We start from the raw sequence: 15,508 nt of genomic DNA on the forward strand, positions 1-15,508 counted from the left end.
GAGCTGGGCTGGAGGAAACCTTCTGGCTACGGGAGAGGGAGATGGGGCTGGGGGAAACCTTCTGGCTACGGGAGAGGGAGATGGGGCTCGGGGAAACCTTCTGGCTACAGGAGAGGGAGATGGGGCTGGGGGAAACCTTCTGGCTACAGGAAAGGGAGATGGGGCTGGGGGAAACATTCTGGCTATGGAAACACAGATGTGGAGAAACACAGGGGACTCAGGGGACTCTGCGGTGTGTACATGAACATCAGAAGAAACAGAGGGCTGCTTGTCTGGATAACACTGAGCATGACAAAGTTTTAAAGGTGGGTGCAACGAGTCAAGATGGAGAGTAAAAAGTAATGTAAAATTCTCCATCACTCAATCCATCCATCTCTCCATCCTCACCATCTCAATTCTTCACTCTCACATTCTCTCTCTTTCTCTCTCTATTAACCCTCCCCCTCTTATTTCTTCAATATTTTTTCTTTCCATTCCAGAGGGGCCCACTTCCTGCCTGATTTGTCGGGTAGGGAGGTTGAGAGAGAGGGATAGAGAGAGAGGGAGAGGTAGAGAGAGTGAGAAAAGGAGAGAGAGAGGGGGAGAGATTAAATGACAGCCTGGTGTTGACTTAACATCTGCTACCGCTTAACAGTACAGAGAGACAGAGAGAAGGAGGGACAGAAGGAAGGAATGAGAGAGGGAGAGAAGGAGAGAAAGAGGGAAGGAGGGGAGATAAGAGAAGGAGGGAGGGAAGGAGATAAGGAGGTAAGGAGAGAGAGAGGGAAGGAGAGAAGGAGAGGAGGTAAGGAGGGAGGGAGGGGAAGAACTTCCAGAGTGAAGTTAAGAAAGCGAGGGAGACCTGAAGAAGAAACAAAACGAAGGATTTAGAAAAGTGGTACAACAGAGGTGCCCAGATCTCACCCCTGCAGAGCCATGGTAGGGTATTACTAGACAAAACAAGGGGAGTAGAAAATGAGAAATGAAAAATACACTTTGCAGACCTCTCTAGGTTGTATTCCCCAAGGGAGTGACCCTACAACCCATATATGGCCACATGGGTCCCTCCCTCTTCCTCCATCTCTCTCACTCTCTTTCCCTCCCTTTCTCTTTCCCTCTCTCTTTTTTGTAATATCCCCTCCCATAGTGCTCAGCCAGTCTGTCCCGGTCGGTCATCTGAGTGAATGTGCCACGTCAAGCCTGGATACTCTGCCTGGCCGGCATGACCCAAACGGACCGCGAGGGGAGCGACACACAGAAACACAATAAACAAACAACCTAACGAGAGAGAGGGGGAGAAGAGGAGACGCAAACGGGTGAAAAGAAAACAGTGATTTTGGGGGTTCGGGTGGGGGATCCCTACTTCTTGATGCCAAAATGGAGGAGGATGAGGGAGGAAGGCAAACCGTGCAGCCCTACTGCCTATGGAATGGCCTGACACTCTGAGTCTGTCTGTCCGGCTCCGTCCTCCCAGTGTTCAGACTACCTGTTCATTGTCATACTGGTGTACAGTAGTCTGCACATTGGTTAGACTGGGCAGGGAAGCACTTCTCTTCTCTTTGGGGAAACATTGGCTTTCAAGGAGTGGGTTTGATTAGCCACACTCCACCATGGAGCATATTCCAGAGCTGAGTGATCGTCTCTGCTTCCTCCTTTACTGTGTTAGCTATCGGTTCTCACTAGGGCATCCTATTTGTACTTTGCGACTGTTGTAACTGCACTTTTTTAAAGACTTATTTTATTTATGCAACACATGTATAACATCAGTTTCCTGAAGAAAATGCCTATGCTATAACAAAGTTGTTGTTTTATAGTCATAGTCATGTCTAGACCAATGTGTGGTAATGTCTATGAAACAGTCTTTCTGCTAAATGTACAGAACAACAGTAATAGAAATGTATAGGCTTCCCTTGCACAAAGAATTCAGCCCTGATTGGCTCTGGTGCAGTAAAGGGAGGAGCAGCAGCGGCTCCATAGAATCAGACGCAGAACAGTGGTCAAACCCATCCATCAACTCCTGCTTCAAATACAAACACATACTTCTAGTACTTCATTGGGGTTGGGCGGTTACAGTAACTATGTTGCCTAAATATACAGTCAAACTCATAGTGATAAAATATAATACTAAATCATTTCATTCTGTGATCAAACCATTGTGTGAAAGATGATCTTCATATTGCCCAGTGTGTGCAAGCGGCAATCAGCAAAAAATATTACTTCACTGATGATATAATAAACCAGCTAGGGGAGAGGCCTGGTGGTTTGGTAGTTTGGTGGGGTTAGTAGATGGCGGTGTTGAGAGGATGTATAGGAATCAGTGGTTTTGTTGGGGTAAAGTACCGTATTGGGGTTGTATACTGTATAGAGATTGGAATTAGTGGTGGGTGTAGTATGCTTGCTTGGATTAGCAATGGTGTTGGGAATGCTTTTACTGTACTGTTAGGGGGGTATTTCAGAGGCTGTGGGTTGGCATTGCTGATTGATGGTTTGCATAATGAAGGGGTGTTTTACTGTACTGTTAGGGTGGTATTTTAGAGGCTGTGGGTTGGCATTGCTGATTGATGGTTTGGATATTGAAGGGGTATTGGGTTCAGAAACAGAGGGAGGGAGGGAGGGATATTGTCATTTAACAGGGGATTTCTCCCCACTGAATCATTGGAGGCTGATGTTTGGATTAAAAACTTGCCAAGAATGTGTGCTGTTCCAGAGAAACTGCCAACTGCACCAAGAAAGAGGCGGGGGGGGGGGGGGGGGGGGGGGGGGGGCAGAGCTAGAGAGAGTGTGTGTGTGTGTGTGTGTGTGTGTGTGTGTGTGTGTGTGTGTGTGTGTGTGTGTGTGTGTGTGTGTGTGTGTGTGTGTGTGTGTGTGTGTGTGTGTGTGTGTGTGTAGAATAAATATACAGTAAATCGCACAAGAAAAGTAAAGAAATGCTTGGTTGAATGTCAGAACTGCTTGAGAGTCAATGCAACATGAGAATGTCTACGATCCACCCAGTTAATGTCTATACCTATTAATAATCAAATAATGCCTTATAAAGCCAACACATTACCGTTTTTGTGTAAATGTGTGTGTTTGTATAATGTGTGTGAGTATGTGTGACCAGTGGTTTGATTTGGGATTGTTCCAATTGTGCAAAAGAAAACCAAATGCCTTAACTCCCAACGGAGTGAGAGAGGAGAGAGGAGAGGTGGAGAGAGGAGAGGTGGAGAGAGAGAAAGAGAGACAGAAATAAAAGATGGGGAAACTCAAAGACAGACAAAGTGGGCGAGACAGTTGATAGGGTCACAAGCAGTCCACATAGTTTAATCCTCTCTATGTTCAGAATGTGGTCGATACACAGCCATATTCACTGGACAGGACTCAAAAGTATTTTATATCCTCTTCCGCTCTCTCTTTCTATGACGTATGGATGTCATCTGCTGACCAGTGCATGGATTGGCTGACTCCGGGAGTTGCTGTGTGTCTGCCTGTCTACACTTGCTGTGCAGAACTTCCTGGAACCTGTACAGCAGGCACAGACAGGCAGACAGACACCAGCCCACCAAGCTATGATGAACGCAACATTCAGTCAATCAAGGAGCACCCTGTATCTCAAGGGGAAGGGAAACACCACTGAAGAGCCAATGAGGAACCACCGTTGAGTTGTGATTCAGTGAGTAGTCAGAAGGTATGATTTATAATATGTCTTCTACAGATATATCAAACAAAAGAGACTCTTATGACATTGGAATTGGACAGAAATGCAAAATTATGTATAATTTCCTTCTGCCAGACATTAACCAGAAATGGTGTTCCAATCCACCAACATCAGAAATCTAGCCATAAACTGCATCAAACTTACTGTGATTGACTACTGTACTAACCCACCCTGAAGAGGGTTGACTAACTCACCTCATCATCCTTAAACCAGGACAGGCTCTCAGCGGTCAGGACAAACCAGTACTCCTTGGCCCCACCTTTAATGATGCTGATGTTGTTGATGGTTAGCCAGCCCTTACGGATGACCTGTGGAGAGGGCAGGGGGCAGAGGTCAGAGGTTAGAGAACAGGGGTTAAGAGATGGGGCCATAGTGGTGGTGGGTGTTGTGATTGGCAGGAAGAACATTCTGACAGGTTTAAAGGCACTGAACAGTCAGGTCAACACAGAAGCTACACCTACTGTACCCATCCTCCACTGATTACTTAAATCACATTCTGTCAAACCTGGCTTGCTAGGCTACTATACATAACCAAACCTGGCTTGCTAGGCTACTATACGTAACCAAACCTGGCTTGCTAGGCTACTATACGTAACCAAACCTGGCTTGCTAGGCTACTATACGTAACCAAACCTGGCTTGCTAGGCTACTATACGTAACCAAACCTGGCTTGCTAGGCTACTATACGTAACCAAACCTGGCTTGCTAGGCTACTATACATAACCAAACCTGGCTTGCTAGGCTACTATACATAACCAAACCTGGCTTGCTAGGCTACTATACATACCAAACCAATTTGTGCACAAATGTGATGTATGAATAATAAAATGCAATGAGAAAGTGTGTTGTGTGAGAACTCAAAGTTAATCAATTGTGTCAGTGTGTATCTTTGTGACTCAACCAGACCACAACATGTGACTGTGTTCCGTTCGGTAACAGTCTCCTGGCACAACAAGGCACTAGGGTGACAGTCACAAACACAGGTCTGTGCCACAGTGTTAAGAAGTGGCTGTTGGGTTATTAGTGCTTCATTACATCCCCAAAACACACAATATTAGCATTATAGCATTAGTGCTACATCAGTGTCCATTGTGTTAGGTGTGTTAACCAGCAGGCACAACAAGCCCCAGGATTGAGTGAATATTAAGTTAGGTGTCTCAGATGGTATAGAACCACTAAGGGGGTTACCCAAACAGTTCATTTATAAAGTCTTAATTTTGTTCAGTTGTGGCACGAATCAAAGATTTTTCCAACACCATTTGTATTGGGAGGCTGATTGTGACAGGTAACCCCCTGTGGTCAAAGGGATGAGGGAGTGTCGTAATGTAAACTGTTGCTCTTACAATCAGGCCTGAGGCGGGAGGAGAGGAAGCCTGAAACAGGAAGGAAGTGGGCCGTTAAAACACCTGGGGCACCACATTACGTGGGTACCACGTCTGGATACAACCTCACGACTGGAATCTGCCACACTTGAGTTATGGTTGATTTAGCTTGGGGTTTGTACTTTTGGGACTATTCTATTGGTTCGATTGTACAGCAGGCAAACTAAATCAACGCAGATCAAGTATTTAAAAGTACTTGACATATGTATTTGCCATAGCAGTTGAGTGGGTTCAAGTTAGCATACCTTGGTTTAAGCTTGAGAAGTGGAAAAAGCTATGAACAGCAGCACACTCAAAGTGGCCACAAGAGGGAGTCACACTCAATGAGCAGTAGAGTAGAGTAAGTATTTTTAAATGTTTTATTTTATTTTATTAGGATCCCCATTAGCTGCCGCTAAAGCAGGCAGCAGGCATAGCCCAACCCTAACCCCAACGAGTAATACTCACCAACCAGACCACACACCCAAAACAGGGCAGCTCAGATTCTCACTAAGGGCTTGGGATGAAATGCATGGGGGCACCTTGATGATATAGAAGGGGTTCAAACACAGTGATGATGGTAAACAGAATGTAAAAACATCCATTTGGTTTGTACACACTGACATAATAATAAGTGTCACCATCCAAGTGAAAAAGACACACAAAAGCTATGGAAATGTCCCCAAAATCAACATGAAATGCAAAAACATGCGACACACAGGTAAAGGATGTATAACGTACTGGGGTATACATACCATGTGTGTACAAATGAATGATAGATAAAGAAACCAATAAGAGAGTATGTGTCCCTATGGTCCTGTTCCCTCCTCTATGGTCCTGTTCCCTCCTCTATGTTTCCTCCTCTATGGTCCTGTTTCCTCCTCTATGTTTCCTCCTCTATGGTCCTGTTTCCTCCTCTATGTTTCCTCCTCTATGGTCCTGTTTCCTCCTCTATGGTCCTGTTTCCTCCTCTATGGTCCTGTTTCCTCCTCTATGTTTCCTCCTCTATGGTCCTGTTCCCTCCTCTATGGTCCTGTTCCCTCCTCTATGGTCCTGTTTCCTCCTCTATGGTTCCTCCTCTATGGTCCTGTTCCCTCCCCTATGGTCCTGTTCCCTCCTCTATGGTCCTGTTTCCTCCTCTATGGTTCCTCCTCTATGGTCCTGTTCCCTCCTCTATGGTCCTGTTCCCTCCTCTATGGTTCCTCATCTATGGTCCTGTTCCCTCCTCTATGGTCCTGTTCCCTCCTCTATGGTTCCTCCTCTATGGTCCTGTTCCCTCCTCTATGGTCCTGTTCCCTCCTCTATGGTCCTGTTCCCTCCTCTATGGTCCTGTTCCCTCCTCTATGGTTCCTCCTCTATGGTCCTGTTTCCTCCTCTATGGTTCCTCCTCTATGGTCCTGTTTCCTTCTCTATGTTTCCTCCTCTATGGTCCTGTTTCCTCCTCTATGGTCCTGTTTCCTCCTCTATGTTCCCTCCTCTATGGTCCTGTTCCCTCCTCTATGGTCCTGTTCCCTCCTCTATGGTTCCTCCTCTATGGTCCTGTTTCCTCCTCTATGTTTCCTCCTCTATGGTCCTGTTTCCTCCTCTATGGTCCTGTTCCCTCCTCTATGGTTCCTCCTCTATGGTCCTGTTTCCTCCTCTATGGTCCTGTTTCCTCCTCTATGTTCCGTCCTCTATGGTCCTGTTTCCTCCTCTATGGTCCTGTTCCCTCCTCTATGGTCCTGTTCCCTCCTCTATGGTCCTGTTCCCTCCTCTATGGTCCTGTTCCCTCCTCTATGTTTCATCCTCTATGGTCCTGTTCCCTCCTCTATGGTTCCTCCTCTATGGTCCTGTTTCCTCCTCTATGGTCCTGTTTCCTCCTCTATGGTCCTGTTCCCTCCTCTATGGTCCTGTTCCCTCCTCTATGGTCCTGTTTCCTCCTCTATGGTCCTGTTTCCTCCTCTACGGTCCTGTTCTCTCTTCTATGGTCCTGTTCCCTCCTCTATGGTCCTGTTCCCTCCTCTATGGTCCTGTTTCCTCCTCTATGGTCCTGTTTCCTCCTCTATGGTTCCTCCTCTATGGTCCTGTTTCCTCCTCTATGTTTCCTCCTCTATGGTCCTGTTCCCTCCTCTATGGTCCTGTTTCCTCCTCTATGGTCCTGTTTCCTCCTCTATGGTTCCTCCTCTATGGTCCTGTTTCCTCCTCTATGTTTCCTCCTCTATGGTCCTGTTCCCTCCTCTACGGTCCTGTTTCCTCCTCTATGGTCCTGTTTCCTCCTCTATGGTTCCTCCTCTATGGTCCTGTTTCCTGCTCTATGGTCCTGTTTCCTCCTCTATGGTTCCTCCTCTATGGTCCTGTTTCCTCCTCTATGTTTCCTCCTCTATGGTTCTGTTCCCTCCTCTATAGTCCTGTTCCCTCCTCTATGGTCCTGTTTCCTCCTCTATGTTTCCTCCTCTATGGTCCTGTTTCCTCCTCTATGGTCCTGTTTCCTCCTCTATGTTCCCTCCTCTATGGTCCTGTTCCCTCCTCTATGGTCCTGTTCCCTCCTCTATGGTCCTGTTTCCTCCTCTATGGTCCTGTTTCCTCCTCTACGGTCCTGTTCCCTCCTCTATGGTCCTGTTCCCTCCTCTATGGTCCTGTTCCCTCCTATATGGTCCTGTTTCCTCCTCTATGGTCCTGTTTCCTCCTCTATGGTCCTGTTCCCTCCTCTATGGTCCTGTTCCCTCCTCTATGGTCCTGTTCCCTCCTCTATGGTCCTGTTCCCTCCTCTATGTTTCATCCTCTATGGTCCTGTTCCCTCCTCTATGGTTCCTCCTCTATGGTCCTGTTTCCTCCTCTATGGTCCTGTTTCCTCCTCTATGGTCCTGTTCCCTCCTCTATGGTCCTGTTCCCTCCTCTATGGTCCTGTTTCCTCCTCTATGGTCCTGTTTCCTCCTCTACGGTCCTGTTCCCTCTTCTATGGTCCTGTTCCCTCCTCTATGGTCCTGTTCCCTCCTCTATGGTCCTGTTTCCTCCTCTATGGTCCTGTTTCCTCCTCTATGGTTCCTCCTCTATGGTCCTGTTTCCTCCTCTATGTTTCCTCCTCTATGGTCCTGTTCCCTCCTCTATGGTCCTGTTTCCTCCTCTATGGTCCTGTTTCCTCCTCTATGGTTCCTCCTCTATGGTCCTGTTTCCTCCTCTATGTTTCCTCCTCTATGGTCCTGTTCCCTCCTCTACGGTCCTGTTTCCTCCTCTATGGTCCTGTTTCCTCCTCTATGGTTCCTCCTCTATGGTCCTGTTTCCTGCTCTATGGTCCTGTTTCCTCCTCTATGGTTCCTCCTCTATGGTCCTGTTTCCTCCTCTATGTTTCCTCCTCTATGGTTCTGTTCCCTCCTCTATAGTCCTGTTCCCTCCTCTATGGTCCTGTTTCCTCCTCTATGTTTCCTCCTCTATGGTCCTGTTTCCTCCTCTATGGTCCTGTTTCCTCCTCTATGTTCCCTCCTCTATGGTCCTGTTCCCTCCTCTATGGTCCTGTTCCCTCCTCTATGGTCCTGTTTCCTCCTCTATGGTCCTGTTTCCTCCTCTACGGTCCTGTTCCCTCCTCTATGGTCCTGTTCCCTCCTCTATGGTCCTGTTCCCTCCTATATGGTCCTGTTTCCTCCTCTATGGTCCTGTTTCCTCCTCTATGGTTCCTCCTCTATGGTCCTGTTTCCTCCTCTATGTTTCCTCCTCTATGGTCCTGTTTCCTTCTCTATGTTTCCTCCTCTATGGTCCTGTTTCCTCCTCTATGGTCCTGTTTCCTCCTCTATGTTTCCTCCTCTATGGTCCTGTTTCCTCCTCTATGTTTCCTCCTCTATGGTCCTGTTTCCTCCTCTGTGGTCCTGTTTCCTCCTCTATGGTCCTGTTTCCTCCTCTATGGTCCTGTTCCCTCCTCTATGGTCCTGTTTCCTCCTCTATGGTCCTGTTCCCTCCTCTATGGTCCTGTTTCCTCCTCTATGGCTCTGTTTCCTCCTCTATGGTCCTGTTTCCTCCTCTATTTCCCTGTTTCATCCTCTATGGTCCTGTTTCCTCCTCTATGGTCCTGTTTCCTCCTCTATGGTCCTGTTTCCTCCTCTATGGTCCTGTTCCCTCCTCTATGGTCCTGTTTCCTCCTCTATGTTTCCTCCTCTATGGTCCTGTTTCCTCCTCTATGGTCCTGTTTCCTCCTCTATGTTCCCTCCTCTATGGTCCTGTTCCCTCCTCTATGGTCCTGTTTCCTCCTCTATGGTTCCTCCTCTATGGTCCTGTTTCCTCCTCTATGTTTCCTCCTCTATGGTCCTGTTTCCTCCTCTATGTTTCCTCCTCTATGGTCCTGTTCCCTCCTCTATGGTCCTGTTTCCTCCTCTATGGTCCTAGTTCCTCCTCTATGGTCCTGTTTCCTCCTCTATGGTCCTGGTTCCTCCTCCATGGTCCTGGTTCCTCCTCTATGGTCCTGTTTCCTCCTCTATGGCTCTGTTTCCTCCTCTATGGTCCTGTTCCCTCCTCTATGGTCCTGGTTCCTCCTCTATGGTCCTGTTTCCTCCTCTATGGTCCTGTTCCCTCCTCTATGGTCCTGGTTCCTCCTCTATGGTCCTGTTCCCTCTTCTATGGTCCTGTTTCCTCCTCTATGGTCCTGTTCCCTCCTCTATGGTCCTGTTTCCTCCTCTATGGTCCTGTATCCTCCTATATGGCATGCAGCCCACTGTGTGAGCCAGGGCACCCTTGACCCTTTGCCCAAGTGTGTGTGTGTGTGTGTGTGTGTGTGTGTGTGTGTGTGTGTGTGTGTGTGTGTGTGCGTGTGTGTGTGTGTGTGTGTGTGTGTGTGTGTGTGTGTGTGTGTGTGTGTGTGTGTGTGTGCGCGCGTGCGCGTGCGTGTGCGTGTGCGTGTGTGGGTATTTCAGATCCTCCTCTATGTCTCACCTGGCTGACCTGGCTTGCAGCATTACTCTGCTTGCTGCTCTGCTTGCTGCTCTGCTGTGCACTATGGAGGAGAGACAGAGAGAAACAGAGAGAGACAGTAGAGAGACAGTAGAGAGATAGCAGAGAGACAGAGAGAGACAGCAGCGAAACAAAGAGAGACAGCAGAAAGACAGAGAGGGGCAGAGAGCGACAGCAGAGAGACAGACAGCAGAGAGACAGAAAGAGACAGCAGAGAGACGGCAGAGAGACAGAAAGACACAGCAGAGAGACAGCAGAGAGACAGAAAGAGACAGCCGAGAGACAGCAGAGAGACAGAAAGAGAGAGCAGAGAGACAGAGAGACACATCAGACAGAGAGACACAGCAGACAGACAGCAGAGAGACAGAAAGAGACAGCAGAGCGACAGCGAGAGACAGCAGAGAGACAGCAAAGAAATAGAGAAAGAGATAGAGACAGCAGAGAGACAGAGAGAGAGATAGGAGGTTAGCACAGGAGAAAGGGAAACAGACAAGAGAGGGAGTATTGTTAAAGTATTGTCTGCAGATATTCAGTATCCGTTTCGAACGCTCACACCCCTACCCCCATCTCCACTATGTAATGAAAACAGCAGGCCATTAAAGGCAGTTCTAGTCAGTCATTTACTTAGCAAAGCCTATGAAGTCCTCATGGTTAGTGTTGATGTACGAGAGCTGGACATCGATCAGCAGCAACACCTGAAATTGGAGACAGAAAGATATGGTCAACAATACATGCAGGCAATTACAGTGTAGTATTACTAGCCCCTGGGTCAATAATTATACTATAATCATGTGTATTTGTACTGTGTGTGTGTGTGTGTGTGTGTGTGTGTGTGTGTGTGTGTGTGTGTGTGTGTGTGTGTGTGTGTGCGTGTACGTGTGCGTGTGCGTGTGTGTGTGAGAGAGAAAGATACGTATGTTTTACCTGGTCCTTGGCCCTACTCTCTCTGTCTCTGATATGTGAGGTCACAATTCTCTCGGTTTCCTCACGCAGTCTGGGGAAGCAATCCAGCTAAAAACACACACACACACACACACACACACACACACACACACAAACAGATACACATACCACGCAACCTGTTACAGTGCATCCTAGGAAATCATATAATTTAAAATATGTTTTTGAAAGGAATGACAGCGTACATCATAATGAGGATTGACTAAACTAAAAGGTTACCTTGTTAGTACACTGGCGCACGGTGTTGATCAGCTCCTGAATGACCATGTCCACACACTTGATACATGGCTCCTTGATCTTCACTATCTGCTTCTTCACGATGGCCTCAAATGCCATGTCTGGAGTGAACAGGCCAGTCCTGCAGCGCACAGAGCGAGAGAGAGAAAGAGAGAGAGAGAAAAGAGAGATAAAATAGAACAGTCAATAAAGCAGATGTGTGTGGGTGGAAAAATAGGATAGGTGCTAAGCTAAGGACCCTGGGACACCTCCCTCTGCAACTGGATCCTGGGACTAAACACCTCCCTCTGCAACTGGATCCTGGGACTAAACACCTCCCTCTGCAACTGGATCCTGGGACTAAACACCTCCCTCTGCAACTGGATTCTGGGACTAAACACCTCCCTCTGCAACTGGATCCTGGATTTCCTAACGGGCCGCCCCCAGGTGGTGAGGGTAGGTAGCAACACATCTGCCACGCTGATCCTCACCACTGGAGCCCCCCAGGGGTGTGTGCTCAGTCCCCTCCTGTACTCCCTGTTCACCCACGACTGCATGGCCAGGCACGACTCCAACACCATCATTAAGTTTGCAGACGACACAACAGTGGTACGCCTGATCACCGACAACGACGAGACAGCCTATAGGGAGGAGGTTAGAGACCTGGCCGGGTGGTGCCAGAATAACAACCTATCCCTCAACGTAACCAAGACTATGGAGATGATTGTGGACTACAGGAAAAGGAGGACCGAGCACGCCCCCTTTCTCATCGACGGGGCTGTAGTGGAGCAGGTTGAGAGCTTCAAGTTCTTTGGTGTCCACATCACCAACAAATTAGAATGGTCCAAACACACCAAGACAGTCGTGAAGAGGGCCGACAAAGCCTATTCCCCCTCAGGGAACTAAAAAGACTTGGCATGGGTCCTGAGATCCTCAAAAGGTTCTACAGCTGCAACATCGAGAGCATCCTGACTGGTTGCATCACTGCCTGGTACGGCAATTGCTCGGCCTCCGACTGCAAGGCACCATAGAGGGTAGTGCGTACGGCCCAGTACATCACTGGGGCTAAGCTGCCTGCCATCCAGGACCTCTACACCAGGCGGTGTCAGAGGAAGGCCCTAAAAATTGTCAAAGACCCCAGCCACCCCAGTCATAGACTGGGGTGGCCGCATGGCAAGCGGTACCGGTGTGCCAGGTCTAGGACAAAAAGGCTTCTCAACAGTTTTTACCCCCAAGCCATAAGACTCCAGAACAGGTAATCAAATGGCTACCCGGACTATTTGCATTGTGTCCCACCACCCGCCAACCCCCAACCACCAGCCCCTCTTTTACGCTGCTGCTACTCTCTGTTTACCTTCTATGCATAGTCGCTTTAACTATACATTCATGTACATACTACCTCAATTGGCCCGACCAACCAGTGCTCCCGCACATTGGCTAACCGGGCTATCTGCATTGTGTCCCACCACCCGCCAAACCATCTTTTACACTACTGCTACTCTCTGTTCATCATATATGCATAGTCACTTTAACCATATCTACATGTACATACTACCTCAATCAGCCTGACTAACTGGTGTCTGTATATAGCCTCGCTACTTTTATAGCCTTGCTACTTTTATAGCCTCGCTACTGTTTTCCACTGTCTTTTTACTGTTGTTTTTATTTCTTTACTTACATATTGTTCACCTAATACCTTTTTTGCACTATTGGTTAGAGCCTGTAAGTAAGAATTTCACTGTAAGGTCTACACCTGTTGTATTCGGCGCACATGACAAATACATTTTGATTTGATTTGAGAGTGAGAGGTGGAAGTGGTATGAGAGTGAGAGGTGGAGGTGGTATGAGAGTGAGAGGTGGAGGTGGTATGAGAGTGAGAGGTGGTATGAGAGTGATAGGGGGAGGTGGTATGAGAGTGAGAGGTGGAGGTGGTATGAGAGTGAGAGGTGGAGAGGGTATGAGAGGTGGGGGTGGTATGAGAGTGAGAGGTGGTATGAGAGTGATAGGGGGAGGTGGTATGAGAGTGAGAGGTGGAGGTGGTATGAGAGTGAGAGGTGGAGGTGGTATGAGAGTGAGAGGTGGAGGTGGTATGAGAGTGAGAGGTGGAGGTGGAGGTGGTATGAGAGTGAGAGGTGGAGGTGGTATGAGAGTGAGAGGTGGAGGTGGTATGAGAGTGAGAGGTGGAGGTGGTATGAGAGTGAGAGGTGGAGGTGGAGGTGGAGGTGGTATGACAGTGAGAGGTGGAGGTGGTATGAGAGTGAGAGGTGTAGGTGGTATGAGAGTGAGAGGTGGAGGTGGAGGTGGTATGAGAGTGAGAGGTGGAGGTGGTATGAGAGTGAGAGGTGGAGGTGGTATGAGAGTGAGAGGTGGAGGTGGTATGAGAGTGAGAGGTGGAGATGGTATGAGAGTGAGAGGTGGAGATGGTATGAGAGTGAGAGGTGGAGGTGGTATGAGAGTGAGAGGTGGAGGTGGTATGAGAGTGAGAGGTGGAGGTGGTATGAGAGTGAGAGGTGGAGGTGGTATGAGAGTGAGAGGTGGAGGTGGTATGAGAGTGAGAGGTGGAAATGGTATGAGAGTGAGAGGTGGAGGTGAAGGTGGAGGTGGTATGACAGTGAGAGGTGGATGTGGTATGAGAGTGAGAGGTGTAGGTGGTATGAGAGTGAGAGGTGGAGGTGGAGGTGGTATGAGAGTGAGAGGTGGAGGTGGTATGAGAGTGAGAGGTGGAGGTGGTATGAGAGGTGGGGGTGGTATGAGAGTGAGAGGTGGAGGTGGTATGAGAGTGAGAGGTGGAGGTGGTATGAGAGTAAGAAGGTGGTATGAGAGTGAGAGGGGGAGGTGGTATGAGAGTGAGAGGTGGAGGTGGTATGAGAGTGAGAGGTGGAGGTGGTATGAGAGGTGGGTGTGGTATGAGAGTGAGAGGTGGAGGTGGTATGAGAGTGAGAGGTGGAGGTGGTATGAGAGTGAGAGGTGGAGGTGGAGGTGGTATGAGAGTGAGAGGTGGAGGTGGTATGAGAGTGAGAGGTGGAGGTGGTATGAGAGTGAGAGGTGGAGGTGGTATGAGAGTGAGAGGTGGAGGTGGAAGTGAAGGTGGTATGACAGTGAGAGGTGGAGGTGGTATGAGAGGGAGGGGTGTAGGTGGTATGAGAGTGAGAGGTGGAGGTGGAGGTGGTATGAGAGTGAGAGGTGGAGGTGGTATGAGAGTGAGAGGTGGTATGAGAGTGAGAGGGGGAGGTGGTATGAGAGTGAGAGGTGGAGGTGGTATGAGAGGTGGGGGTGGAGGGGGTATGAGAGGTGGGGGTGGTATGAGAGTGAGAGGTGGAGGTGGTATGAGAGTGAGAGGTGGAGATGGTATGAGAGTGAGAGGTGGAGGTGGTATGAGAGGTGGGGGTGGTATGAGAGTGAGAGGTGGAGGTGGTATGAGAGTGAGAGGTGGAGGTGGTATGAGAGTGAGAGGTGGAGGTGGTATGAGAGTGAGAGGTGGAGGTGGTATGAGAGTGAGAGGTGGAGGTGGTATGAGAGTGAGAGGTGGAGGTGGTATGAGAGTGAGAGGTGGAGATGGTATGAGAGTGAGAGGTGGAGGTGGAGGTGGAGGTGGTATGACAGTGAGAGGTGGAGGTGGTATGAGAGTGAGAGGTGGAGGTGGAGGTGGTATGAGAGTGAGAGGTGGAGGTGGTATGAGAGTGAGAGGTGGAGATGGTATGAGAGTGAGAGCTGGAGGTGGTATGAGTCCCGTGTGGCTCAGTTGGTAGAGCATGGCGCTTGCAACGCCAGGATTGTGGGTTCAATTCCCACGGGGGGAGCAGGGTTCAATTCCCACGGGGGGACCAGGATGAATATGTATGAACTTTCCAATTTGTAAGTCGCTCTGGATAAGAGCGTCGGCTAAATGACTTAAATGTAAATGTAATGAGAGTGAGAGGTGGAGGTGGTATGAGAGTGAGAGGTGGAGGTGGTGTGAAAGGTGGAGGTGGTATGAGAGTGGTAATCAGTAATAATAGAAAATAAACACCCACCTGATACCATGAATGTTCTTGATGGCGTAGCTGATCTCTCGCCGCATCTCCTTGTCATCACATTCCATCTGACAGAGAGAGATTGAGAATGAGATTGACAGACTGTTTTTCAGCCTAGCACCCCAGGAAACAAGATATGCATCAGCCAGCTATCTAACCTTGACCAGTTCGAAGGGGAATCTCTCGTGGAAGATACGGTTGATTTTGGCTCCACCAGAGAGCTCTACGGTATCCACCTGGTCCCCAGAGCCCTCGATGCGTTTCTCAAAGTCCACAGAGAACTGCTGCACCATCCTACACACACAATTTAAATTGGAATTTCAGTTGATTTACTGAATATACTGAATCAAAACGCAATTGACCCAAAC

The 15,508-nt window shown here is 48.6% G+C and overlaps 1 protein-coding gene across 1 annotated transcript in view; it reads right to left on the minus strand.

Annotated features, from left to right (window-relative positions):
• The window catches only part of LOC129813786 (dynamin-3-like), a 47,649-nt gene that overhangs the window by 12,838 nt on the left and 19,303 nt on the right, over nucleotides 1–15,508 (minus strand). Inside the window, exons 9-15 of the mRNA XM_055866320.1 lie at nucleotides 15,299–15,434; nucleotides 15,141–15,208; nucleotides 11,131–11,269; nucleotides 10,876–10,962; nucleotides 10,576–10,646; nucleotides 9,934–9,994; nucleotides 3,871–3,984 (exon numbers count right to left, since the gene is read on the minus strand). Coding sequence (XP_055722295.1) covers nucleotides 3,871–3,984; nucleotides 9,934–9,994; nucleotides 10,576–10,646; nucleotides 10,876–10,962; nucleotides 11,131–11,269; nucleotides 15,141–15,208; nucleotides 15,299–15,434 — 676 coding nt within the window. The remainder of the gene's footprint in view (nucleotides 1–3,870; nucleotides 3,985–9,933; nucleotides 9,995–10,575; nucleotides 10,647–10,875; nucleotides 10,963–11,130; nucleotides 11,270–15,140; nucleotides 15,209–15,298; nucleotides 15,435–15,508) is intronic.

The sequence above is a fragment of the Salvelinus fontinalis genome, chromosome 17 (genome assembly GCF_029448725.1).
Source record: "Salvelinus fontinalis isolate EN_2023a chromosome 17, ASM2944872v1, whole genome shotgun sequence".
NCBI classification, from domain to species: Eukaryota; Metazoa; Chordata; class Actinopteri; order Salmoniformes; family Salmonidae; genus Salvelinus; species Salvelinus fontinalis.